A 26,737-nucleotide genomic window follows, 5' to 3' on the forward strand; every position below is an offset into this window, starting at 1 on the left:
CTCTGCAGCCTAGGAGTTCAAGGCCGCCTGGGGAACAGCAGGAACAGCATACTCTGACACCCTACCCAACACTTTGAACCCTAAGCATCCAGGAGGTTCTCTCTCTCACACACACACACACACACACACACACACACACACACACGTAATGGAAGGCCCTATGACAGAGCTTAAGAACTTGTCATTTGAGAAGCCACTTGCCTGGCAAGCATAGAAGTGGCCAGTTATCTTGACAACAACTTGGTTATTCTCGTCAGGTGTCTGGTCACGGGGGACAACAACTTCAGCACTTGATAAATTCTGGAGTTCATTCACCTGAAATAGATAAAACCCTATTACTAATCATTAAAGGCCTGTTTCCAAGCAATTACTACATACCAGACACAGTTCACTTCACCCATTAACAGTTCTCTGAGCTACAGTCCCATTTTAACATGACTAGAGCCAAGGTCCGGCCAAAGAAATCCAGTGCGTGCTCTGTGCTACTCCAAAGTTATAAATGTGGAAATGACTTGGTTGAGGAGACTAAAGTACTTAGGGTTTATAGAATAAAAAGCTGAGGTTCTGTGCATCAGATAATGCTAGACTCCCCTTGCAAGTCCCTGGTGTGAAATAGGCAGATGTCTCACTAGCAGGTTATAGTCACAAGGGAACTTCTCAAACCCTGGCCAAGATGGCCTCACTTGTGTCCACTAGCCAGAGCTCTCCCGTGTGGTGCGGCTCCTGCGGGGTACTTGCCGTTTTGCCTCCTTTCCCAATAACTCTGCCAGCAGCAAAGGACGGCACTCTGATGTGAGCTTCAAGTTTCACCTCTTCTTTAGGACTAACGAAGTTTTCTTCTTTAATTTTCCCATAAATTCTTCCCTGAGCCTGCAGACGACAATACAGCCCATCAGTGTCATTCATACTTGAAACAAAAGGTCGGTTAACTTTGAAGACGGCCTAAATCAGCCTGGGATATACATCCACTGCAGTGTGCATCAGCATCTGGAATGAAGACCGACGACAGTAGCTGTGCTTCATAGGCAAGGCTAATGAGTCACTAGGGAACAAAGTACAGTAGCATTGTAATGACGTCATTGTGAGACCCACTCTGCACACCAACTACAAGGAATAAGCTGTGTTCTGCTGAAAATAAAGATAATTAGTAGGACTATTAAAAATGACGTTATGGGAAATGGCCATTCCCACTCCTAAAGCCTCTCCTCTGGCAAGAAGAAACATTACATTTTTCTTGAGCTAAAGAAACTAGGAAATAACTACATAGCCAGGACACCAGCTTCACAAAGAGCCAAGCCCATGTCTAAACGGGACAGACACCAGCCAAAACAGCACTTACTCAGCTGCTTTCCCCTTTAGGAGGCTAAAATGCTGGCCACGACAGATGATGTGGTAGTTTCAGCACTTGGGAGGCTGAGGAGCGTTGCTTCGAACTGAGGCCAGCTTTAGTTACAGAGTGAGATCCTGCCCCACCCCACCCCATTACCCCCCAAATAGATACTTCTGGTACTCCACTAACAGGCTCTGTGAACTGTACAGCTCGATGCTATATTACATGTATGTGAACTGTTAATGTGTTTTTTGTACACTTCAAAGGAGAAAGGTCTATGTTGGGAGGTTAGGCTAATCCGACAAGCTGCTAAGCCAAACCATAAAAGCCCAAATAGCCATATAGTCATGGGTGCAGACATGCTAAGCTCATTTGAGGGGATTAGAGAAAAGACAAAATTCACTTCCATGCTCCTCCCTCCCATTCATTTTATTTTTATTTTTGGGGCTGGGGAAGATAGCTCAGCAGTTAAGAGAAATGGATGTTCTTCCAGAGGATCCAGGTTCAATTCCCAGCACCTACATGATAGCTAACAACCTCTGTAACTACAGTTCTAGGGATCTGATGCCATTTCCTGGTCTATGAGCATGTACTTGATACACAGACATACTTACAGGTAAAACACTCATATGCATAAAATAAAAATGAATAAAATCTATCAAAATTTTTTTAAATCTATTTGTATATGTATGAGTGGTTTGCCTACATGCATGTCTGTACCATATGTGCATGCATGTGTGGTGGGTATCAGGCCTATGGTTTCTCACAGGCTAGAAACTATCACACTCAGCTCACTTCTTAACATTTCCAATTTACGGCATGAACTGATGGACTACGAGGCTGCTGGGAGGGCTAAACTTCACCTTGATGCCTAAGCAGTAGCCATTCATCATATCAAAGCATTTGTGTGTTCTGTTCTCTCTGCTAAGGATGTGAAAGCAGCTTTGGATTTTCATTGACTCAATTCTTTGATGGCTAAAACAAAACAGAGAAGAGGGTCTGGGATACAGGTCAAGGCAGGGCACTTGCACAGCCAGGCTCTGGGTTAGTGCTTCCCAGCTAGGACGGTGAGGTGAGCTGCAGGCAGGGTAACGGTGTGTGCAGACAGCAGGAACTAAAGCTGAGAGAATGCTGTTAGTGGACACAGGACCACGACACAGGTGTTGGGTTGCTGAGGTGGCTCAGCAGGGAAAGTGCTTGCCACTAAACCCAACAACCTGAGTTCAGTTCCCAGCACCCACATGGTGGGAGAAGGCTGACTCACACATGTGGCCTCTGACCTCCATATACATGCCATGATGTATGTGCTTCCCATAAATAAATACAGGTAACGTAAAGAACGTAGGTATCGAATGAATGAGTAGAATTTAGCCGCTGCCTAAGACAAGGTGCCCCACACTGACCGTTCACTAGAACGAAGGCACCTGTGGCCGTAGTGGCTTCACTGACGGCTCAGAGTTGGCCATCACCAGGCCCAGCACGTGGGATTGTGCTCCTGTTTCAGGCACTAGTCTAAGCACTGTGTATGTTGCTTATACCGTACAGCTGGGAGAGAGGTGCTTCTGTCCGATCTATAGAAGAGGAACTGGGGAGGCCGGTAACTTGTCTAAGGTCACACAAATGGGAAATGACCAGACTAGGATTTGAAATGAGGATCTAGCTGTCGAGTTGTCTCCTCCTAAGAATACATGCAAGTTTTGCCAGCTCCAAAGGACCCCAGATACTAACAAACGGGCAGTAGTTCAAGCCAGGCCACATGCCATCATAACTCCAGCCTTCCTAACTAAAATCCTAGGACAGTGAAGGCTAAGAGAAAAGGGCCCACTGTAAGGGCTGTGGGGCCACTAAAGACAGAAGGGGACGTTGAGGACAGGTTTACAAGGCTCATTAAAGTCCCACCATGTCAACAGTGACAGTAATCCAACAGACAGAACTAAAGGCTCCGGGTTTATGTTTGTGATAGGATTCTGGAATGGCGCCACCCTGATCTTTAGGATTCCCACTGATGCAGGGGCTGGAGAAGGCAGCAGCATCTTGCTCCCTCTGGGTACCTGTGCCCTCCACAGCACATACCTTGAACTGAGCTTCTGGTGGTCCAGTGATAATCACCATCCTCACTTTAGCATCCGGTGCTTCGGCTGGAGCGATCTGTAACAGACCCATCACCAGCCAGTTATGATACTTTCTGGTGTCATTGACAAACCTTAGGCCAACCAGCTTGACATCTGCACATGACTGACTGAGCTGTGGAATTAAATGCCTTCTGGAAAGGAATTATGGAGAGGCTGTGATTAATATGGGCCAGTTAGATACAGCACACTATTTACTGAATACTTAAATGGTGCCTGACTCTAATGTAAGACTGCATGTACCATCACTGAGCCAACCCATACCTCTTCTAGCTGAAGAATGATGACTTTTCAGTGGGAGCACTGAAGGCTGAGGGCATTAAGGGACCTGGCCCATAATTGTATAGTCAACAGCCTTGAGAGGGCTGGGTGTGCCCACTGCCTGGCTCTCAGCAGCAATTCCACTGGTACATGAAGTGTGGTAACATTAAGAGCTCTGGACTGCTAAGTTGTGAGGCCACTACATCCATGGCATCTCCTTAGCTTTCAGAGGAAAGGGTAATGCTGTCTAGGCAGCTGCGCTTCTCAAACTTAAAATGAGGGATTGCTTGAATGATTTGTATAGTCTTTTGTTGCTGAGATTATTAGTAAATTACTCCCAAGTCTGCTTACTGGAAGGACACAGGAAGTTAGCTAATGTTAACTGAGCAGGATCCAGGTAAACTCACACTTCTCTGTTTTTACGCAATGTATGAAATCACAAAAGTTCAGGCTGGGGAAACAGTGAAAATGTTAGGGAGAGGAGCCAGCATGCCCAGAGCCACAAGGAAGGTCTCTGTGACTCTTTGGGCTGAGGAGATGGCTCATTGCTATGCAGTGGCAAGGACTGGAATGTAGATGCCCATCTGTAAAACCAGCACTGAGGTCAAAGATGGGTTCCCCAGATCAAACCAGGTAGCCAGCTAGCCTTACTGAAAAACTCTGGGTTCAACGGAGAGACCCTGACAATCACTACATATTTGCTGTGCCGATAAAACACCTCATTGTTCCATTGTAAAACTAGAAGAACAAAAACACAAGTTGGCCCGTTCTACAGCTGGAGAGCATCACTGCCAACTGCTTGATGTCGTCGTCGTTTCAACAGAGGCTTTAGTTGAAATCTAGTCCTGCTTTCTGCTCCCTTCAAAAAAAAAAGCTAACATTTCTGTCACCTAGAGCCAAACTGATACCTAGACCTACTTTATACAGAGCGTGACTTGTTTAGTTCCTTGAGTTTAGTTCAACTTGTTGTTGCTGTTGTTTTAAGTACACTCAGTGACAGGGCCAAGGCTAAGAGTACCCACACACTGACATCATATACAGCTACTACACCCCTCCCCCAGCCCATATTTTTTATTTTTTATTTCTCTGTGTAGCCCTGGCTATCCTGGAACTCACTCTGTAGACCAGACTAGCCTCAAACTCAGAGATCTCCCTGCCTCTGTCTCCTGAGTGCTGGGATTAAAGGCGTATGCCACCCCATTCAGCAGGTTACTATCTCTTGAAGCATGGAAACGGCTTCATGTCCATTGACTAACCAAGTCTATTTGTATAAGCATCTGTTAAAGAAATAAGGTTGTGTGATCTTACTTATTGTGTGTTCAGAATAGATTAGGAGTAATTTAAATGTCAAATAAGTGAACACAAATGATTATGATTTGGCGCTACCTAAATATCCACCTCAGGGTCGAGGGGAAGGCTGAGTAAAAGCACAAAGCCTGGAGTTGGAATCCCCAGCACCCACATAAAAAGCCAGACCCAGCCGCATGTGCCTATAACCCCACATTAGAGGGTAGAGATGGGTGGATCACCAGGCACACTGGCTGGCCAGCTTATCCGAAACAGCAAGCTTCCAGTTCAGTGAGAGACCCTATCCCAAGGAAATAATAAGGCAAAGAGCAATGAGGAAGATGTCTGAGGTTCTGCACATGTGCACACATACACCAAACCAACCAAGCCCAGCATTCACATGGAGGCAAAGGTAACCGTATCTAATGCTACCCACAGAGTGACAGAGGCAGCCAGTCTTGCAGATTAAGTGTTTCAGGCTTTCTAGAAACATTTTTCAAGCTCAGTTAGAAGACCTCATGAAGGCAGGAAGAAGTGAGTGTGGGTACTTGTTCATGAAATTCTCAATGCAGACTTCCCACACCCTAAGTTGTGTGTGTGTGTGGGCACGTGTATGTGTGCGCGCATATGTCAGATTGACTCTTTAAAAAAAAAAAAAGACTTTAACAATGAAGACTTTAACAATGAGTATATGTAAATGTGTTGGGGGATGGGGTGTACCTGAATACAGGTGCCCACAGAGGCCAGAAGAGGGTGTCAGATCTTGAAGCTTAATTTAAAGACCACTGCGGGTGCTGGGCACTGAACTGAGGTCCTATACACCAGCATTATGTGCTCCTAACTACTAAGCCTGTCCAATATTGATTTGCAAAAACTCCAGAACTAGCAAGGCAGTAAAGACAGTTCACGCTCCGTGGTTCCCACGCCTGTTCCTGTACCACTTCTGATTTTAGCTGCATTTCCTTTCCTGGATTTTGCTGTCTGTTCTGCAAGAGTGCATGTAAGGGCTGTTTCTGCATTTTGAATTTTAATTTAATTTACACACAGCAAAATTTTACTGTTTGTTGTACAGTTTGATGGGTTGACACATGCATACTCAGGTCACGATGGAGTCTCAAAGCAGTCGTCACTCTCCCTGAGTCCCCTCAAACAGTTTTGCTGTCCACCCCCATGTCCATGGCTAGCAACCAGTGGCTGTCCCTCTAACTCTGCCTTCTCCAGAACTATCACAGCGTGGATTTCCTTTCTGATGTCGGTCAGCAGAAGCCATGAAATTTCCCTCACACTGTACTAGTGAGCTCCTTGTTCCTCAGTGGTATCTACTGTACAGACTCACTACACAGAGGATCACACTTTATCTGCTTGAAGGGCATTTGGGGTAGTTACCAATAAAAATGCATTAACGTTCTAGTTTTCTTTGGGGGAGGGCATGCTGTGTCATTTCTCATGGATAGATATCCAGAAGTGGAGTCTATATGTTGTACATTAAGTGTATTAAATCTTTTTGTTGTTGTTGTTCTGTTTTGTTTTGTTTTGTTTTTCAAGACAGGGTTTCTTCGTGTAGTTTTGGTGCCTGTCCTGGATCTCGCTCTGTAGACCAGGCTGGCCTCAAACTCACAGAGATCCACCTGGCTCTGCCTCCTGAGTGCTGGGATTAAAGGCATGTGCCTCCGTTGCCCGGCCTTTTTATTTTTTAAAGGAGCTTTTAAAAACATAAAACGGGCTGGAGAGATGGCTTAGAGGTTAAGAGCACTGACTGCTCTTCCAGAGGTCCTGAGTTCAATTCCCAACACCCACATGGTGGCTCACAACCATCTGTAATGAAATCTGGTGCCCTCTTCTGTGTACATAATAAATAAATCTTTAAATAAAAAAAAAAAAAAACATAAAACAAAGCTCTCACAGATTGTTTCCTGGAGAAAGCTGTGAACATACAAGCCTGGCAACCTTTGTTTGAAAGCAACAAGCCAAGGTTGGGCACATGGCTTGGTTGATAGGATGCTTGGATCCCCAGCACCCATAAAAACAGCCCCAAGCTGGAAAGGCAGAGACCGAAGGATTCCTGAAACTCACTGGCCAGGCAGCCTACTGAGTAAGTAAGCTGGGCAGTGACACCCTCCTCAGAAAATTAGGTGTGCCTGAGGGGACAGAAGACAGTAACCTGTGGCCTCCATGTATACACATGTGCATGAGTACACACACACACACACACACACACACACACACACACACACACACCAAACACCCCCTTTGTCTAATACTGAATTGCTTCAGCACTTCAAAATACGGACCCTGCAGAGCACACAGTGATCTCTTGTGACAGACACGAGTGGTCCCACCTCTCCATAACACTCCTCCGTTGATGACACAAACCCCACTTTTCCTGCTGTCCCTCTAGCTCGGCCTGGCCAAGTACGAGAATGCAATATAGGCATAAATATCCCATAGCAAGCAACAGGCAACTCCCTTACAGGAAAGACTTCACTACATCCTCCTGTCCTCAAGGGCCAGGTGACAGACGTGGCTCTTAAAAGTACTAACAACAGAGGAAGTTGTAAGTCAAGATCTCGGAGGCGCCGAGATACTGTGCCCTTTTGCTTCTCCCCACACTGATTTTTCTGGAGAGAGGTTATCTAACCACACTTAAACCACCGTTGTAGGGTTCCTGTCGTACGTTATCTAACCCAAATTCAGCCCGCCACTTTCACTTTCCCGTATCATCAGGAAACCCAGTGTGCAGAACAGTACCTTGATCGAAGCTCCTGCAAAACGAGAAAGCTGTTTGATGTGCTGGCCCTGCTTGCCAATGATGGCGCCAACTGACAGGGCGGGAATAAACAGGTGCACAGTCTCCGTTTCCGACTGCTGCAAGAGAAGAAAGCCAGGGCATGACGCTTATCTGCTGCAAAATAAGTCAGTGACGCCCTCCCTCACCTCTGGGATGAGCACGTTCTCATCCCGGCAGGGACACCAGGAAACCAGGAAGGTTACGGGAAACAGCAACAAATCAATCAGAGTTTACCCACCACGGTCCTTTCATTGTGAAGGGATTGACCAGTCATTAAAAATCTCACTTTTGTCTATATATTTTCCTAAACATAGCTTTGCCTTCTTTTTATTACATATTTAAACCATGTAGCCTATAGCCAAGGTGGCTTTCAGACTACACATCGCAAACTTGACAGCAGCAAAGGATACCAACTCCAGACTTAGGCAGGCTAGCCGGCCTACCCGCCTGCCTGCCTTTCTTTCCAGAGCTAAGGACCAAACCCAGGGCCTTGTGCTCACTAGGCAAGTGCTCTTCCACTAAGCTAAATCCCCAACTCCAGGCTTTTATTTCTTAAACAGAGAGTAAACAACTCTAAGGGAAAAACTCCTACATACGTACAAACCACACCAAATACCATTATCATCCCACACTTATCACACAGAAGCGCAGCAGAGAAATAAAGGGAACCAACCCATTTACTCCAGTCCAAAATCATGGTAGGAAAGACGCTTCCGCCCATGCACGTCTTTGCCCTCCCTTGGCATCTGATATACAATCAGAAACCATGTTGACAGCGAAGTTCTGAAAGGTTATGTGCAGATGGACTTAGCTGCACACTTCATGCCCCTGCCTCACACTGGTCACACGCGCCCTCTCCAGGCTTCCTCGGTCATTACTGCAGTGCTGAAGGACCTGGTCATTCAGAGACATCTCAGCAACTGAATTCCTCACAAGGCCATTCCAAGGTGCAGTACCAGTGGTGGAGGGAGAGTTTTGGTGGAGCAGCATCCCTGCTCATGCACCTTATTCTCTGTTCACCCTTTAACAACAGGAAGTGTGTTCCAGGAAGATTTTAACATTAGCCACTGTGATGGTTTGAATGAAAATGGCCCCCAAAGGCTCATAGGGAGTGGCACTATTAGGTGTGGCCTTGTTGGAGGAAGTGTGTCACTGGGGGTAGGTTCTGAGGTTTCAGAAGCCCAAGCCAGGCCTGGTGGCACTTTCTCTTCCTGCTGCCTGCCAATCTGAAAGTAGAACGCTCAGCTACCTCTCCAGCACCATGTCTGCCTGCACACCACCATGGTTCCAGACATGACAATAATGGACTGAACCTCTGAACCTGTAAACCAGACCCAATTAAATGTTTTCTTCTGTAAGAGTTGCTGTGGTCATGATGTCTCTTTACAGCAATAAAACCCTAACTAAGACAGCCACCAAAAGGGTCTTGGGGAAGGGACCACAGGCTATGTTGGGCCATGAAGATATCAGAAAGGAATCCAAGAAGCTGAGATGGAGGAGGAAATTCAGGCTTAAGGAAGCTGCTGCTTGTGGCTGAGATTAGGTGGCACATTTCTCTTCCTGTTTAAACATCCCATTTCCCGCCTATCACCTTTGCCACCCATAATTAGATAAAATATTGTTCCAGAGCTTGTTGCATTTAAGAAATTTGTTTCTTTAAAAAGACACAGTGGGGGCTAGAGCCATGGCTCAGCTGTTAAGAGCACTGGCTGCTCTTCCAGAGGACCCAGGTTCAATTCCCAGCACCCGTATGGCTAACTACCATCTGTAACTCCAGTTCCAAGAGATCCACCCTCTTGTCTGACCCATGAGCACTGTACACATGTGGTGCACAGGCATGCATGCATGCAAGCAAAGCACCCATACACGTAAAACAACAGCAAATTCTGGGGAAAAATACAGTGTGGGAAAAAGGTAAGTTACCAACTAAAGCAGAGTATACATTTGAGTTTTCAAGAAAATGTTACTGGTTCACATCTCTAGAGGTGGAAGAAGCTATTTGCAAAAAGAAATGTAAACATAAGTGACTTGGTAAGATTTCACAGAATTATTTCTTGAAGGCCCCCACCCCACTTTGGAAAAGGAATTGTTAGCAGGAAACAGCTGAAATGACCACAACACAACAATATCAGCAGCAAAGTGCGACGTGTGAGGAGTCTGTGCTGGTCTGAGTATCCTGGGATGCGACCAAAACAGCAGCCTGGGGACCTGCCCAGCAGAACAAGTGAGCTTGAAGCAACGGTGCTTTCCGTACAGGAGATGGAGCCACAGCCCAGTGGTCAGCACGCACACTGTTGGCAAGAGCATCTTCAGTGACTCATCGGCCATCGGAAGCTGGATGAAGGCATTTCGGAACATCACCCAGCTCCCCAACTGAATGGCTCCAGTTCCATTCCCACCAGCCATCTTGCTGGTCATAAATTATTTCACAAGGGAATTTTCCTCTGAAGACACAGGCAGCTCGTGGAAACGTCTGTCCACTTGACCGTCTGGTACAGCATGTTCTTATATGGAATTCAGCATGAGAAGCCATGTTCTCAGGATCCATCTCAGATAAGCACCGATTTCATTTTGAATAGCGGACCTAAGCAGATAGGAGGAAAAAGCCTCTTCTACCCACAGGTTTAATTAGTCTCTGAGATTTAAAGAGACCTCTCTCAGCATCACCCTTCCTCCTGACACATTCCTTGGGCTTAAGTTCACGGTCCTGGACAAGTAGGAGACCCTTTCCTGAGCACACTCTTTGAGGGTGAGGGCCAGTCACAGGACGCAAGCTGCTTCCCAGTGGACTGCTGCCAGATGCCTATGGCAGAGCTCCCTTCGGACTCTTGGCAAGCGCTGGGCTGTGTCTTGAAATAACGAGAACAAAGCTGTGAGGCCGAAAGCTTTCGTAACTGGTGAAGTCTGCCAGTGAATAATTCCTAATCACCCGCTATCGAGAAGATACAAGCAACTGCAAACAGTGAGGTTAAGTGTATTTACTTTGCAGGGAACAAAATCTCAGGCATCACAAAGGCATGGAGACGTGCCTGGCAGCCAAGAGATCAGCCTCCAGGAACCTGGCAGGATGCCAGTGTTTTCCTTTGGCGGGTAAGATAGGTACTTGGGGGAGGGAGGGGTTGTTTTTAAGTAGATCTGGGTCTGGAACCGAAACCAAGTTTACTCAACTCTATGACCTGAACAAAATACTGAAGCTTTTTTTTTTTTTTTTTTTTTTTTTTTTTAAGAGGAAGTAAACCAAGCCTTCATATGGTGCAGTGATTTATTTTCTTAGAAATGTTTACTGCACCCATGATGAAAAATCTGAAGACCAAGAGACACTACCTGACCTAAGAACAGGACAGCAACTCAGTCTGTTTCTTAGAGGGTGCTTCTGCTGACCTACAAAGAAGTGCTTGCCCGTCTTTCTCGCCCCCATCACCAGAATGCTAGTCCCTTCAAGGTCACACTGCCATCTTGGAGCCTTCAGAAAAGAGAGTAAAGAAGCTATCAGAAGTGTAAAGACAAGAGCCCACAGGTTTATTCCTGCCAACCCAACTGCAAGCAGCCAACACGGCCGGCCAGGGGGGTGCATGCCCTTCGCCAGCTCCAGCTCCTGCCCGGCTCACTGGCTGCCAATTCTCCCTTCCCTACTGGTAGGGCATTCCGCTGCCAATTCTCCCTTCCCTACTGGTAGGGCATTTCTGAAAGGAGCATTTCCTGTCATTTATAAAGGAGGGACTTGCCAATTAAGTACTGAGTGAGCCAGCTGCCAGGCAGGAACTAGAGACTTTCTGAAATCTGTTGGAAGAGACAGCACTTCGGCTGTTCAGAGAAATCAACCTCACGGGTTCTAGGAGAGAGAACACTTCGGAAGGGTGAGTGGGGGGTGAGCTGGGGATGGGAGGGGGGATGAGTGAGTGGGATGAGTGGGCAGAGTTCTGGAATGGGAAGAGGTAAGAAGTTTCTCACAGAGTACACAGCCTTCTCCTGTCACAAAGCAGAAATGACAAAATCTGCAGCAAGAAGACAATTCTAAAAGTCCATAAAAAGTCTTGGTGGTGGTGGCAGTGGGGGTGGTGTCACACACCAAAAACGACTTCTCGGGGCTGGGGAGATACGTTAGGAAAGTTAAAAACCTGAGTTTGGATCCCCAGCACTTATGGAAAAGCCAGGCACAGTGGCATGCTTCTATACAGTCGATCCCTGGAGCTCACTGGCTGCCAGCCGAGCCCAGTCAGCGAGCACCAGACTCAGTGAGAGAACGTGACTCAAAAACTAAGGTGGAGGGCTAGAGAGATGGCTCTGTGGCTCAAAGTGCCAGTCATCCAAGCGCGATGATCTCTGCGACAAGCAGCAGCCTCCGAAAAGGCACGTGGTACATGTACATGCTCTGCACATGTGCATGCCTGCATGTGTACACACGAACCATACACAGACTCACAGACACACACCATACAAACAAACACAAACACACACTATACACAGACACACACAAAAAGATAACAGAAAAAAAAAATAAGGTAGAAAGCAATAGAGGGCCGGGCGGTGGTGGCGTATGCCTTTAATCCCAGCACTCAGGAGGCAGAGCCAGGCAGATCTCTGTGAGTTCGAGGCCAGCCTGGTCTACAGAGCAAGATCCAGGAAAGGCGCAAAGCTACACAGAAAAACCCTGTCTCAAAAAACCATTAAAAAAAAAAAGAAAGAAAGAAAGAAAGAAAGCAATAGAGGAAGATGCACGATATCCATCTCTGGCCTCCACATGCACATTGATGCATGTGTACCCACAAACACACACACACTCACACACACACACTCACACACAAACATGTATGTATGGACACAAACTCTTTTTCTTAGTAAGCAATATGCATCTAAAATAAAACCATAGGTTCACTCTTACCCCACAGGACATCAAAGATTAAGATGACTTTAATAAGTAATTGGAATTCTCTGGGATAGTTGCTAAAAGCAAGATTTTCTTTCTTCTTTGGGGGCTGGACATCAAACCCAGAACTTTGCACAGGAAAGAGCTCTATCACCGAGCTACCTCCCTAGTCAGGGACAGAAAGCTTCCTGCTGTGGCATGATCCTTCTGTACACTGTGAATATGTTTTACTCTCACTGGTTAATAAAGAGCTGATTGGCCAGGAGTCAGGCAGGAAGTACAGGCAGGAAAGCCAAACTGAGAATGATGGGATGAGGAAGGGCAGAGTCAGAGGAGTCGACAACCAGATGGAGAAGGAGTCGGGCACACGAAATGGGATAGAGGTAAAAGCCACGAGCCTCGGGGCAGCATACAGATAATAGAAATAGGTTAAGTTGTGAGAGCTAGTTAATAACAAGCCTGAGCTGTTGGCTGAACATTTATAACTAATATTAAGGGCTGGAGAGATGGCTCAGCAGTTAAGAGCACTGGCTGCTCTTCCAAAGGTCCTGAGTTCAATACCCAGAACCACATGGTAGCTCACAACCATCTGTAATGAGATCTGGTGCCCTCTTCTGGCCTGCAGCCATATATGCAGGCAGAACACTGTATACATAATGAATAAATAAATCTTAAAAAAAAAAAAGTAATATTAAGCCTCTATGTCGGTTATTTAGGAAATGGCTGCCAGGACAGGAAAACTCCGTCTACACTTCTTTTTTTTTTTTTTTTTTTTTGGTTTTTTCGAGACAGGGTTTCTCTGTGTAGCTTTGTGCCTTTCCTGGAACTTGCTTTGGAGACCAGGCTGGCCTCGAACTCACAGAGATCCGCCTGGCTCTGCCTCCCAAGTGCTGGGATTAAAGGCGTGCGCCACCACCGCCTGGCCCCCGTCTACACTTCTTATCACAAGTGTGGTCACCTGAATGTGGCAGAACATAACCATTTCCAGAGCAAATACCTGAGAACCGTGAGCTCACACCCAGTTTTTAAAAATGACACCACAGACCCACAACAGCACAAGGTAAAAACAAAAGGAACGGACAAGAGAGTGCAGAGGGTTGGGGGTATAGCTCCATGGGTAGAACGCCCACTTAGCATTTGCACAGCCCTGAGTCCGATCGCCACACGACATAAAACTCATAAAACTAAACACAGTTCTTCACACCTATGACTCCAGCACTTCAGAGGAAGAAGGTGGGGATCAGAGGTTCTGCACACCTATGACTCCAGCACTTCAGAGGAAGAAGGTGGGGATCAGAAGTTCGGCATCAACCTTGGCTACAAATGTGAGTTCGACCTTGTCTCCAAAAAAAAAAAAGGAAAGAAGGTGGCAAGATAAATTTGGTAACTTGCCCTATTGCCCTTAAAAAATATATTCTCATGGTTGGAGAGATGGCTTAGCAGTTGAGAGCACTGGCTGCTTTCCCAGAGGATCTGGGTTCGAGTCCCAGAATCCACATGTTGTCTCGTAATCTTCTGCAACTCCAGTCCCAGGGGCTCCACTGTCTTCTGGCCTTCTCAGGCACGGCACACATGTGCTGACATCTGCAGGCCAAACACCCGCACACACATAATAACAAGATAATTTAAAAGAATTAAATTACAAATATATTTCCCAGAGTAGTGTTCACCAACCAGATACAAATAATGGAGCGTACAGTTACATACACTACTGTCTCCCTTCAAGACCTCCAGTGGGTACCTAAAGCCATTGATCCTTCAAAACCCTACATGTACTGAGAGTTCTCTATAGACAACTTCCTGATAAGCTAGAGAGTAATTAATAAACTAGAACAATAACGTAACAGAAAAAAAGCTGTACAAAAGAGGCCCCTCTCTCTCTCTCTCTCCTCAATAAATACTTTTGGCAGTGGTCAATTGTGGGTTAATTCAGAACCATGATTAGGGGATTAACACATCAGTGATCTGGATTTAGAAATAAGAGTGAAACTCACAGACAACTACATGAAAGGAGTTTATTCTAAGTGGTTTCCACAGACACAAGATAGTTCTCAGAACACCTGTTTATGCTCTGCATGTTGATAAAAATAACCCACAAACAGAGAGGCTGCAACATGAAACTTCCTCCCCTAGAATCAAATCTTCCTTTCTCTCTGAAAGAAACCCCAGGCTCTGGAAGTTTCCTTTAAGATGTAAAAAGGCTAAGTCCACCTAGACAGCCATGAGGGACTGTTCCAACATCTATTTTTCTGTCCATGTTTAATGGGTACACTGCGGCCCCCTAGAGAAACTGTTTCCCAGCCTCCCTTGCAGCTAGACAAGGCTGGGTGTTATTGTCCAACTAATACGGTGCCAGTCAAGGGTTAAATACTCAACTCATGCTTTAGGCACTGCCCTTAGGGCCACTGTCACCAACTTTTGCTGGACTGAAAACCAATGGCTGGAGACCGGTGTTACACAGATGGAGTAATAGTCCTAAGAGGTACAGTAGGCTTGCCCCCAGCCTTGGACTGTCTACCTTTGAGCTCTTCTTGTGAAGAAGGAAAACATTTAAGCTACTCCTATACCCCTGTAGCATACAGGCACGTACAATCTTGATCTACACAGCATACCAAAATAGATTCACAAGAGTGAGAACAGACACATGGCAGCATCCCACAGACGGTTTTGGGGCTTGATGGATGCCTAGAGTTTGAATGACAGATGCTCTAAAGATAAAAGGGTAAGGGCATTTTTTTGTTGGCTTTTAAACTATTCCCTAAAATAAAACAGAATGGAGTAGAAAGAGAAATACATCAGTGGGGGTGTTTATGCTCTCCTCAAATCTTTTCTCACATATACTAGTGTGAAAAGAAAATATTCTTCCCACCAGCAATTCCGTCCCCTCTCCTGCCCAGTAAACATTCTTGTCGAACAGCTCTTGACAATGAGTGAGCAGCAAACAACTTCCCGTCCACATGGACAAAGCCACGTCTGCAAGCTCTGCCCCCTCCGCTGAGATTTGATTCCCAAAAGTGGGGCACAGGTCTCCACCTGGTTAGGACACAGGACAGCTGCTGCCAGAGTCACCTGAGGAGCTTTCAAAAGGAAGCTGCAGGGCCCTTCCCCGGGGTTCTAGGCAGCCAACCGGGGGTAATTAGAATGTCCCCTCAGGCAGGCAGATGCTAATGCTGAACTCCACAGAACACTGCAATGAATGTGTGCAAAAGGGACCAGGGACAGAGGAGACCTTGAGGCACTATGGAAAGGAAGACAGGAAAGCAAAAAGGAGAGGCGACCTTCACCCGAAATCCAGTTTAAATTTCCTGCTGACTTCAACAGGACTCATAAAACAAATGTCTATTTCTTCTTTAATCATTATTTTATTTTAGGTGTATGTGTGTGTTGCCTGTGTGTATATTTGTAAACCATATGCATGCCTGGTGCCTGTGGAAGCCAGAAGAAGGGCATTAGATCCCCTGGAACTGGAGTTACAGGCAGTCATGGCTGAGAATTGAACCTGGGTCCTCTGGAAGAGCAGCCAGTACCCTTAACCACTGAGCCATCTCTCCAGTCCCCTAAAACCAGTGTTTCTTAAAGACCTCTCCAATGAGAATAATCAAAGCAAAAACTAAGCTACACTTCCTTCCTGGTGCTTTGCCGGTGTTAGGCGCTCTCTCTCTCAATCTGTACCTCAATCTGTATCTATACCTCATGAAACTACCATATGAGTCCACTGGCAAAAGGACATTTTTAAGAAAAATAAGTAAATCATCTATGTTTTTATGTAGTTTTAAACTCTTTGTTTGTTTGTTTGTTTGTTTGAAGACTAAGTATGTATGTAGCTCTGGCTGTCTTAGAACTCACTATGTGGACTAAACTGGCCTTGAACTCAAGAGATCCACCTGCCTCTGTTTTCCAAGTGCTGGGGATTAAAGGCGTGTGCCAGCCACCACATCTCTCTTGAAAAAGGTAATTTTAAGCACTTATTTGTAATCTACAAAAGAAAAGCGCCCCCCCCCCTCAATTCTGGAGAAAAAAAGATAGAAAAGAAATAATATGCCTCCTTTCTGCTTCTCAGGTCAACGGCTAACTCCTGACACTCTCAGGGGACTGGTACCAACAGAAAGGTGAAGCTGAAACGTCTTCAGCGCCACAGACTCAGCAAGCAGACCTGCCAGGGCACAGAGCACCTCTGCTCTTTCATCCTTAACACTTCAGTACTATCTCCTACAATGTGTAGAAATGTCCACACACACCGAGGACTCCACCTCATCAACCATGAAGAGGAAAAGCTTCCCAGCATCCTGTAAAGTTGGCCCCTTGGGAATGAGTGCTTCCTCTGCCGGTCCTTGCAGCCGGCCCCTAGGATGTCCTCAGTTCTTGCCCTGCAGCAACATCTACCTTACTCGAGCAGTTTCTGGGGACCCAACCTCTGAGCTGTAACCCCATCCCTCATCTAATCTGACTGAGCACAAATATCTTCGTAGGAGCAAAGGTCTTCATTCTGTGGTCCTTTGTGCGCTTTGAGCATCTCCGGCCTCCCCATTCTTAAAATTGTGCAAGTCACCTTTAAGACATAATGTGGCTTAGGACAGGCAAAGGAAGCACTTGTTTCTACGGCGACCAAACACGGACCTCTGAGCTGCTTGTGCTCTTTACAGGATACTGGTGAGTCTTTACTCTAGATACTTAAAACGGGCTTCAGAATGAAGACTGTTAATATGATCTCATACGCCTAAAACATTGGTCTATTAACACAGAAATATGATGTTTAAAACCACAGTATTAAATCAGGAAAATGACTAGAGGGCAGTTATGATCTTTTATTTGTAAATTTTAGAAGAATTAAAGTTTTGGATTTTTTTTACTTTATGTGTATGAGTGTTTGTCTAGATGTATGTATGTACACTGCATGAGTGCCTGGTACGTATGGAGATCAGAAGAGGGTGTCAATCCCCTGGAACTGGAATTATGGGTGGTTATGAACCACCATATGAGTGCTGGAAACCAAATATGGGTCTTCTGGAAGAGCAGCCAGTGCTCTAACTGCTGTGCCGTCTCGCCAGCCTCCATAGACAGCTTTGGAGCCTGTCCTGGATCTCGCTCTGTAGCCCAGGCTGGCCTCAAACTCACAGAGATCCGCCTGGCTCCACCCCCCCAAGTGCTGGGATTAAAGGCGTGCGCCAGCTCAGCCTTATTTCTATATTTTGAAAGCAGTCATCTAGCAATTCACTTTAGAACATTTTGCTACTAAAGTATCCAAATAAGTGTAAAGGACAGACAGTAAGACTGTTCTATCAGTTGGCCGTCTGTAATTGAGAGGTTGCTCTACAGAGACAGAACAAGAACAAACAAGAGTTAAAGACATAAATTAATTTACAGCACCTCCATGTACAAACCAGGAGCCCGAGCAACAGAACAGACAGGACCAAAGAGAAAGCTGGGTTAGGCCGGTGAACAGCAGTGTCCATTAGACTCAGCCTTATGGGGCACAAGTACTTCGCATAGTCAGCACACTGTAAGTCTAGGTGCATGTCAGGGATGCATCGTCTGTAAACGTGAACCTAGCACAATGTGTCCATGTGTAGTAAACTATGGGGTCTATCAGAATTTAAACAACTGTCCCAGCTTGCTTGCTATTGCTGTAATACATACCATAACCAAAGCACAAGGAGGAAAAAGCATATCTGGATTATACCTCCTGATCACAGTGTATCGGGAAGGGGAAGTCAGGCAAGCACTCAAGGCAGGAACCGCAGAGGCCATGGAGGAACAATGTTTACTGTCTTGCTCCCAATGGCTTGCTCAGCATGCATTTTTATACAACTCAGAACCACCTATGGGGTCTGGAGCGGGGGGCACCATTCTCAGTGGGCTGGGCCCTGCCACATCAATCATTAATCTAGAGAACGCCCCATAGACTTGCCTACAGGTGAATCTGATAGAGGCATTTTCTCAGTTGAGTTCGTTCTTTCCAGATGACTCTAGCTTGTGTCAAGCTGACAAACAACAAAGCCCTACCCCGCACAATTACTGATTTGAATGCACTCTTGAATTTCTATTTTAGGCCTTCCACCTTACGACCAATGTACGCAGTACTCAAGTCTGTAGACAAAAGAAATACTTGACCTGAAAGCCTTCAGAGATCATTCATCCAACATAGGTCTCCAACCCCCACACTGGCTTTCGGGTTGAGGTTTCACTCTGTAGTCCAGGACTGCCTGGTCCCACCAAAGAGTCTAAGCTGACCTAGAACTCCCAGCGATACTCCTGTCTCAGCCACTGGAGGCTGAGATTACAAGTGTCACCCTGCTCAGCTCGGGTGTTTCACTGTGAAAACAGACCCAGGGCAGTGAAGAGCCTGACTTTCGGTGACACAAAGTCAGAGCAGAGCTAGGACAGACCCGAAGTGACCCCAAGCTTCTTTCCCCAAGACTACTCTCAGGGCACAAACCTGCCATCTGCTGCACACATAGCACCTTCATCTGAGCTGAAGGCTTCGGATGACATGTCAGGAATCCATTCATCCTTGATATTGGGTTGCCATTCTGTGGCCACTGTTTTGGAGACAGCAGTTCTCTAGGTTGCCCAAGGTGATTCCCCTTCTTCAGCCTCCCAGGTAGCTGAGACTATAGGAGCACGCTACTACGTCCAGGTGTTTCTTTAGTTACCATTGTGAAAGCTATCCTCAGAGTTGTTGCATAATTTCTAGGTCCAAACAACTACATATGGCAGGTGAGTTGCAGAGAAAGATACACGATTAGAGGCAGGAGCTGAAGCCGAGCAGAGGTCACGGAGACACTGTTTGTTGGCTTGCTCCCCATGGCTTACTCATGTAAAAGCAGAAACATACACCAGAGGGAGACAGCTCACAATACCATATCAGCCTAATAAACTCAAGTACAGGAAGGAAATTCTCATTTCTGAACAGGTAGAGCACCGACAGTCTAGTAATTGATGTTCCCTGAAGAATGCCCATGTCAATTTTCTTGTGTATTTACTCGGGGCAGCAACACAATTAAATTCTTGACCCGGAACACCTGAACATCTCTGAGTGTGCATGGGAATTACCATTCACATATTTCATGTGCTGAGAGAGTCTAACAAATGGAGAGATAAATTCATCATGGATGACCCTAGAACGCTGGATACTAATGACCGCACACTGAATGATGGTCTGCTTTCCCGGACAGATGCCCTCTGGGCTGCAAAGCTATTCTCAAAAACCAGATATCAAAGTAAGACTTAGGAAAAGCCCGATGGCTCACGACACTGGGGAAGCAGAGTAGGAGAGCGAGTGTGAGGTCAGCCTGGGCTACATGGCAAACAAATAAATCCCTCTCTCAGGGCTGGAGAGAAGGCTCGGTGGTTAAGAGCATTTGCTCTTCCTGAGGACCTGAGTTCAATTTCTAGCACCCATATGGCAACTCACAACCATTCATAACTCCGGTTCTAGGGGATCTGACACCCCTCTTCTGACATCCGTGGGTATGAGGCACACATGTACACAGACATACATGTGAGCAAAATATCCATGCACATAAGATAAATTTTAAAAATCCCTCTCAATAAATACATTTTGTTATGTGATCTCTATAAAATGCAAGCTGTTCAATGTTCTGTCTATGAACACAGTAGAATGAAAGAAATGATCTTGGTTCACTGACCAGAAAAATATACAACAGTCAATAGTCAACAGATCCAGCCTATCTAGACTTTCTAAAGCAGTTAACTTCTAGGAGGTAAAGATGAAAGAAAAAATTTCTTTGTGAGACAAAGTCTTGCTGTGGAATCCAGATTGACCTTAACCCCACAATCCTCCTGCCTCAGCAGGAGTGCTGGACTTAAAGGTGTGCATACTGTGTCCAGCATGGAAGTCTCCTAAAATCTCTTTGCTTCAACACCCTTCAACAGCAGTTCTCAACCTGTGGTTCACAGCCCCTTTGGAGGCAGACCGACCCAACCCTTTCATAGGGGTCACCGAAGATGATTGGAAAACACAGATATTCACATTATGATTCACAATAGTAGCAAAATTACAGTTATGAAATAGCAACTAAAATAATTTTATGGTTGGGGGGGTCTCCACTGAAGGGCTCTAGCAGGCCCAAGCATGGCAAACATGGCTCTGGCAGGCCTTGCCCTTTCCCCATAACCTCTGCCTCACTAACCTGTTAGATTACGTTCCTAAAGCCAACCACCAAGGCCTAGTCCCTTATTTGGCCACTTCCTTCCCTCTGAGGCTGACGACCAAGGTCCAGCTACCAAAGTACTGAAATCCAGCAATCAAAAGTCCCTTTCGCCTACCCTAATTAACATGCCCAATCAGAAGAAACCAACTCATCCTAACTCAGGCTTTCCCCTTTCCCTTTGTAAGCTGTTACTTGCCTAAGGGCCACATCTGTCTCCTACTCTATCCAGAAGCAGTCCTTTGTCCCTTGGGGCAAACACCCCTGTCCCCTTGCTCCTTTTCTCTTCTTTCCTATCTCGGTCTCTCATTTCCTGCCCTTTGTCCCTCTGGGGCAAATCCCCTTTGTGCTAAGAACTTGGTCCTTTCAACCACACCAGAGGAGCTGTATTAAAGGGCCGCAGCCTCAGGACGGCTGGTTCTAAGACAACCAGCCTCGACCCCAGTACTGAACCAAAAGACAAAACAAAGCGAATCCACCAACCCTAAAGTTTTTATTGAAATGACACCTTTGCACAACTCTACCAACCCCCAAAACTTCAAAACAACTCATGCTTTTTATTTTAGGGTCAAATGAAAAAAAAGTTTCTATTGACATGTGACAGATCGATCACACAGCATACAGTTTGGCATCAACATTATACCATTTAGCTCTGACTGTAGCAATACTGTGGCATAAAGTCTGATGGCAAAGGCCAGAGAGCTTACCTCAAATTGTGGGTAGGGAGGAGTCATGGCTGAGGGGGGCCCTGAGGTGGGAGGCGGCATCCCTGAAGTGGGTGGGAACAGACCCAAGGCATTCAGATTCAATCCAGGGATTAAATGCGCTTGAAGCTGCAATGGTAAAAAAAAGGTCCCTTAATTTTCACTCAGAAGCATCAAGGGAGTGAGCATTTGTAAATGACAGTATTCAGATTGTGACCTCTTGTCTAACGAAGAAAACCAAGTATCACACTAAGACTCCAGGTTTTGAACACCGCAAGTGTTCCCACAGAACTACAGGCACTGTTCACACCTCTCAGCATAGTTACATTTGAGGGCTGGTTTGCCCGGCCTTGATTCTCAAGGCCAGGGGCTATAGCTCAGAGCACTTAAGACAGAATGACACTCTGCATACGGTGGCCCTTGGAAGCACACCCTGGAAGTCTTACACTAGCTGAAGGTAAACAAGTGAGATGCACTTTCGGGAATCACAACAGATACACAGAACAAGCAGGGTAAGATCTTCAATCCTTGCCCTCTGGTTGAATCCTTCAGAAATCAGGTCCCATCTTCACACTGCAAGTGCCACAACTAAGCACACCTTCGGGGTGGATACAGGAGCCATGAAGGGAACACTGTTTGGTTTATTATTATTATTATTATTATTATTATTATTATTATTATTATTATTTAACTTTTTAAATAAATGTGTGTGGATGTTTTTTGGTTGCTTGTATATCTGTGCACTATGTGCATGCAGTTCCCACAGAGGCCAGAAGAGGGTGCCAGAGCCCCCTGGAAATGGAATTAAGGATGGTTGTGAGCCGCCATGAGGGTGCTAGCGATCAAACCCTGGTTCTCTGGGAGAGCAGCCAAGTGCTCCTAAGCACCAAGCCATCTCTCCAGCCCTAGTCTTATAAGAATTGAAAAAGGTGGAGACTAGAACTGAACTGGAGTGTACTGGACACTGCTAACCAGGCCTATGAGGGTGGATTAATTCTCAGTTAAACACTTAGACAAGCAGCAATCACGTAAAGGTAGCAGGCTACCATGTGGGAATAAATGTCCAGCACTCCAGGTTCTTCTCAGAAAAAATACTGTCTTATTCCCTTCTCAGGCTACCGTTTCATATGACAGGCCCAACCGAAGTCTGGTAAATCATTTACCTCATGTTGAAGGAGCGCCTTTTTAAAAGACAGACTTTTGCGTTCCATGGTCAGCACCATTCCATCCATTAAACAGTGGCAGGAATTGGCTTTCATAGCCTGCTACATTTGCCACACGGCACTCTCCACCTCCCGGGTTTACACGGTAACACAGTAAAATTCAACCCTGTGTTTCCGCTGTTTTCTTTGTTCTGCAGAGCGGGAGCCCAGGCCCGCCAGGCTAGCACTCTAGCGCAGAGGATGCACTCACAGCCCTAAACCTGCATCACTGTGTTCAAGACAGGGCCCTTCTGAACTGCTCAGGGTGGCCCTGAACTTGCAATACACCCCCGTCAGCCTTCCGAGTTGCTGGGCCTGCTTCACACTGCCTGGCTCTCAAGCCTGTGTTTCTGGCAGTGACTTTGACATGCATGGCACTTGTGATCCTAAGCAGCATGTAAAACAGGAGACAGCACTATCTGATACAGAGAAGAGAGCCGCTGCTCACGAACAGGAGGCAGGGACTCACATTTAATTCACCTGCCTCTAATCCTCACATCCTTCCTGCACTAGGGCCCTCAAATTAACACAGGAAAGGAGGTCATAAATAGCCTTTGGTAGGCAGGTATTAATCAATCCGCATGTATCGAGAAGCTGAGGCTCAGAGTTTTCTAATCTGTTAGAAACCACGGAGACAGCTAAGCCCCATGCCCAGGCTTCTGTGTTACCCCCGGGTACTCAGGATGGTGCGGACAACTCATTTAAACCACTTCTCACGAAGAAGTGCCCTGAAAGCCATCTTTTAACTCTCCATCAGAACTAACATTCATGGAAGCAACATCGTTTTCGTAAGACTCCCTGATTTTCTTCATTATCTCCTCCTCAGCCTTGGCACACGTCTCCACATTGCCTTTAACGGTGATGGTGCGCTCCGGATTGTACAGCGTGAGTTCCTGCAACCTGGGAGAGGAAGACACAGAACGAGAGTGACTGAGGGAGGGGGCTGAGTGCCTTCAGCCCCAGATGGTGACTGAAACCAAGTGGCAGGGCCCAAATCATGAGAAAGCGACAGATCAACACCCAAAGACCCAAGATTTGTGGGAACTTACTTCCCACTCCATCAATGACTGGGCGCACGGTTTCATTACGTCCGTGTTTTAAACACGGCTTTCTTTTTTTTTTTTTTAAGGTATTTTTAAATTTTTAATTAATTTTATTTCATGTGCATTGGTGTGAGGGTGTCAGATCTCCTGGGACTGGAGTTAGAGACAGCTGTGAGCCGCTATATGGGTGCTGGGAATTGAACCCTGGTCCTCTGGATGAATAGCCAGTGCTCTTTACCACTGAGCCATCTCTCCCTGTGACAGTGTACTGAGGAGGAGGACCAGAGGGATGTAGGTACTGCCAGGACGCTCCTAGTCTGTACTGGCCAAAACGAAGCAGGACCAGCTATGCTGTGTAATTGCATTTTCTAGGGCAAGCAAGGAAAATACTTCCCACAGCAAATCAGCATTTCTGTGATGGAACTTAGTTTCCTCCAATATTTTCAGAATTTAAAGTAAGCTGAAGGAATAACATAAATCAAGCCATTTTGACTAAATTTTTTCTTTTTTCTTTTATTTTTTTTTTTGTTTTTCGAGACAGGGTTTCTCTGTGTAGTTTTGGTGCCTGTCCTGGATCTTGCTCTGTAGACCAGGCTGGCCTCGAACTCACAGAGATCCGCCTGTCTCTGCCTCTGGCGTGCTGAGATTAAAGGCATGCGCCACCACCGCCTGGCTAAAATTTTTATTTTTAGTTAATTTCTTTATTTTTGGTTTTTCAAGACAGGGTTTCTCTGTGTAGCCCTGGCTGTCCTGGACCTCACCGCATACACCAGGCTGAACTTGAACTAGGAGATCCACCTGCCTTTGCCTCCTGAGTGCTGGGATTAAGACATGTGCCACCACCGCCCAGCCAACTCAGTTTTTTAAATGTTTCCCATGACTCGATTTATAATCCTAAACAGACATTAAGGAACTTGCTTAGCCTGGTCCTGCTGAAGTTTCAAAGCCAGGAGAAATTCTGTCTGGGTGACCTAAGCCTATAGCAGTCAGCAGCCTTGAGAGGAAAGGCAACATTTACCCAGGAAGAGGACTATGGACCTAGGCTCAAAGGATGGAGGGAAGGAGGATGACCATCCTTCATCTTCTCAGAGTGAAACACCCACTTCCCTGCTGGAACACGGCGGAGACTAGCCTTGCACCACATGGATGGGGCAGTATTCCTTTTCCTCATGGGTATAAAATGTGAATCATACAGTGAAGAAGTGAGTTCTGTAATGGAGTCTAAGTTTCCTTAGACTACGTAAGCACGGATGTAAGCACGGATGTAAGCACGGATGTAAGCACGGATGTAAGCACAGGCATATTGCACCTCCACTCTCAAGCCATCCCTGTCAAGCATTTTGTTTGTAATTTTTTCGTTCATTCTCAGCTCATCAGCACATCTGAGGTCCTATGATAGAAACCAAGGACTGCCACCTCAGAAAACCTTTTCCTTATTATCAGACAGGTGTGTACCCCAGACGTGATAGCCCATCTCTAAAATTATGCCCCTTGCAAAGAAATCTGCAGTCCCTATATACGTGGAAGAGGGCTGACTTGTGCAGACCATACAGGGAAACAGCTGGTTTGGAAACTCTGAGATTTCATCCTAAAGACATTACAGCTTCCAGCACCTTCTCTTTCTTGGCTCACTCCCTCAGGGAGAGGGCAGTAGCCCTGTGAACAGTACTGCAGTACTGACTGCTTGTGGATCCCTAGCCCATATAGACAAGCCATGCAATACATGTTGACTATTGCCTTAAGCTGTCAAATGGTGGAATAATTTGTAACACGGCAGAGGAGAATGAATTAGGTTATAGATTCCGACTTGGGAAATAAATGTCAAACAATACCATGAAGACTTTGGCTAGAAAATACGAATGTCATGTCAAGTGTTAAGCTCTCCTTTCCACCTCTTCGAGAACACACCACACTTCAAGATGGTTAGAAACAGGGCAGGCTGAGGAGCAGGCTCTCGGTCTGACAGGAGAAGCCCAGACAGCCGTAGGCAGGGAGCGGTGTGCAAAACACACAGCTTAAAAACAGATCTGAAAGGCCTCTAACTCACAGACAAGATGGCACTTACGGAGATATTGTGATTTTAGTGTCTGTGTCTTGCTCGATTTTTTTAAGGTTTCTTCCTTCTTTACCAATAAGACGGCCTACAAAGTTGTTGTGAGCTAATATCTTCAGGGGGATCTCCTCTGTGCTGTAAGTAGAAAAATGGTCATCAAGTCAGGGAGAGTAAACTACTCTTGGATACAAGACAATGTTCTTTCATTAAACATTTACTCCCTACCCACTGAATGAGAAATGTTATGCTGCCTCCAGTTTAGAGTGAGCTGGCAATTAACCCACATTCCAGCAATTCATGCAGGTCGGTGGGTAAATAATAGCAGATATTTACACAGGACTCCATCTTTTAGTCACATCAGGGAATATCTACACTCAGTGATGGATTCTCTTAGTCAAAGCAGAACACAATGTGCCCATCAAAACAGTGCAACCTAAGATAACCCTGAAAACACACACCTGGAGAAAAATTAGCTCTAAAAACTCAACAGAGGTCACACTTAGGGAGGGAGACTACAAGCAGAAATGGAGCTTTCATGCTGTAGTCTGTGCCTTACTTCCCCTTTCTGTGTTTAGGTTGTATTTGAGTCTATACACACATAGGTAGGTACACTCGCCCTGAGTACACACATGTTGGCCAGAAGTCGATGTGTCGAGTACCTGCCTCTGTTACAACTCCATCTGTCCCCTGAGACAGGGTCGCTCGCTGAGCCTGGAGCTTGGTGATTTTGCTAGACTGGCTGGCCAGGGGACCCCCAGGACCCGCTGTTGTCCTTATGTCCTCAAAGGCGGAGACACACATATACACCCGCACGCCAGCTCTGACCTGAGTCTAGGGACCCAAGTGCAGGTCCTCACACTTACACAGCAGATACTGGACCACTGAGCTCCTCCTTTCCCAGT

The 26,737-nt window shown here is 46.1% G+C and overlaps 1 protein-coding gene across 1 annotated transcript in view; it reads right to left on the minus strand.

Annotated features, from left to right (window-relative positions):
• Igf2bp3 (insulin like growth factor 2 mRNA binding protein 3) overlaps positions 1 to 26,737 on the minus strand; it is a 56,099-nt gene that overhangs the window by 2,272 nt on the left and 27,090 nt on the right. Inside the window, exons 7-13 of the mRNA XM_059257044.1 lie at positions 25,848 to 25,970; positions 23,504 to 23,639; positions 21,541 to 21,666; positions 7,756 to 7,872; positions 3,404 to 3,478; positions 739 to 870; positions 202 to 315 (exon numbers count right to left, since the gene is read on the minus strand). Coding sequence (XP_059113027.1) covers positions 202 to 315; positions 739 to 870; positions 3,404 to 3,478; positions 7,756 to 7,872; positions 21,541 to 21,666; positions 23,504 to 23,639; positions 25,848 to 25,970 — 823 coding nt within the window. The remainder of the gene's footprint in view (positions 1 to 201; positions 316 to 738; positions 871 to 3,403; positions 3,479 to 7,755; positions 7,873 to 21,540; positions 21,667 to 23,503; positions 23,640 to 25,847; positions 25,971 to 26,737) is intronic.

This window comes from Peromyscus eremicus, chromosome 3 (assembly GCF_949786415.1).
Source record: "Peromyscus eremicus chromosome 3, PerEre_H2_v1, whole genome shotgun sequence".
NCBI classification, from domain to species: domain Eukaryota; kingdom Metazoa; phylum Chordata; class Mammalia; order Rodentia; family Cricetidae; genus Peromyscus; species Peromyscus eremicus.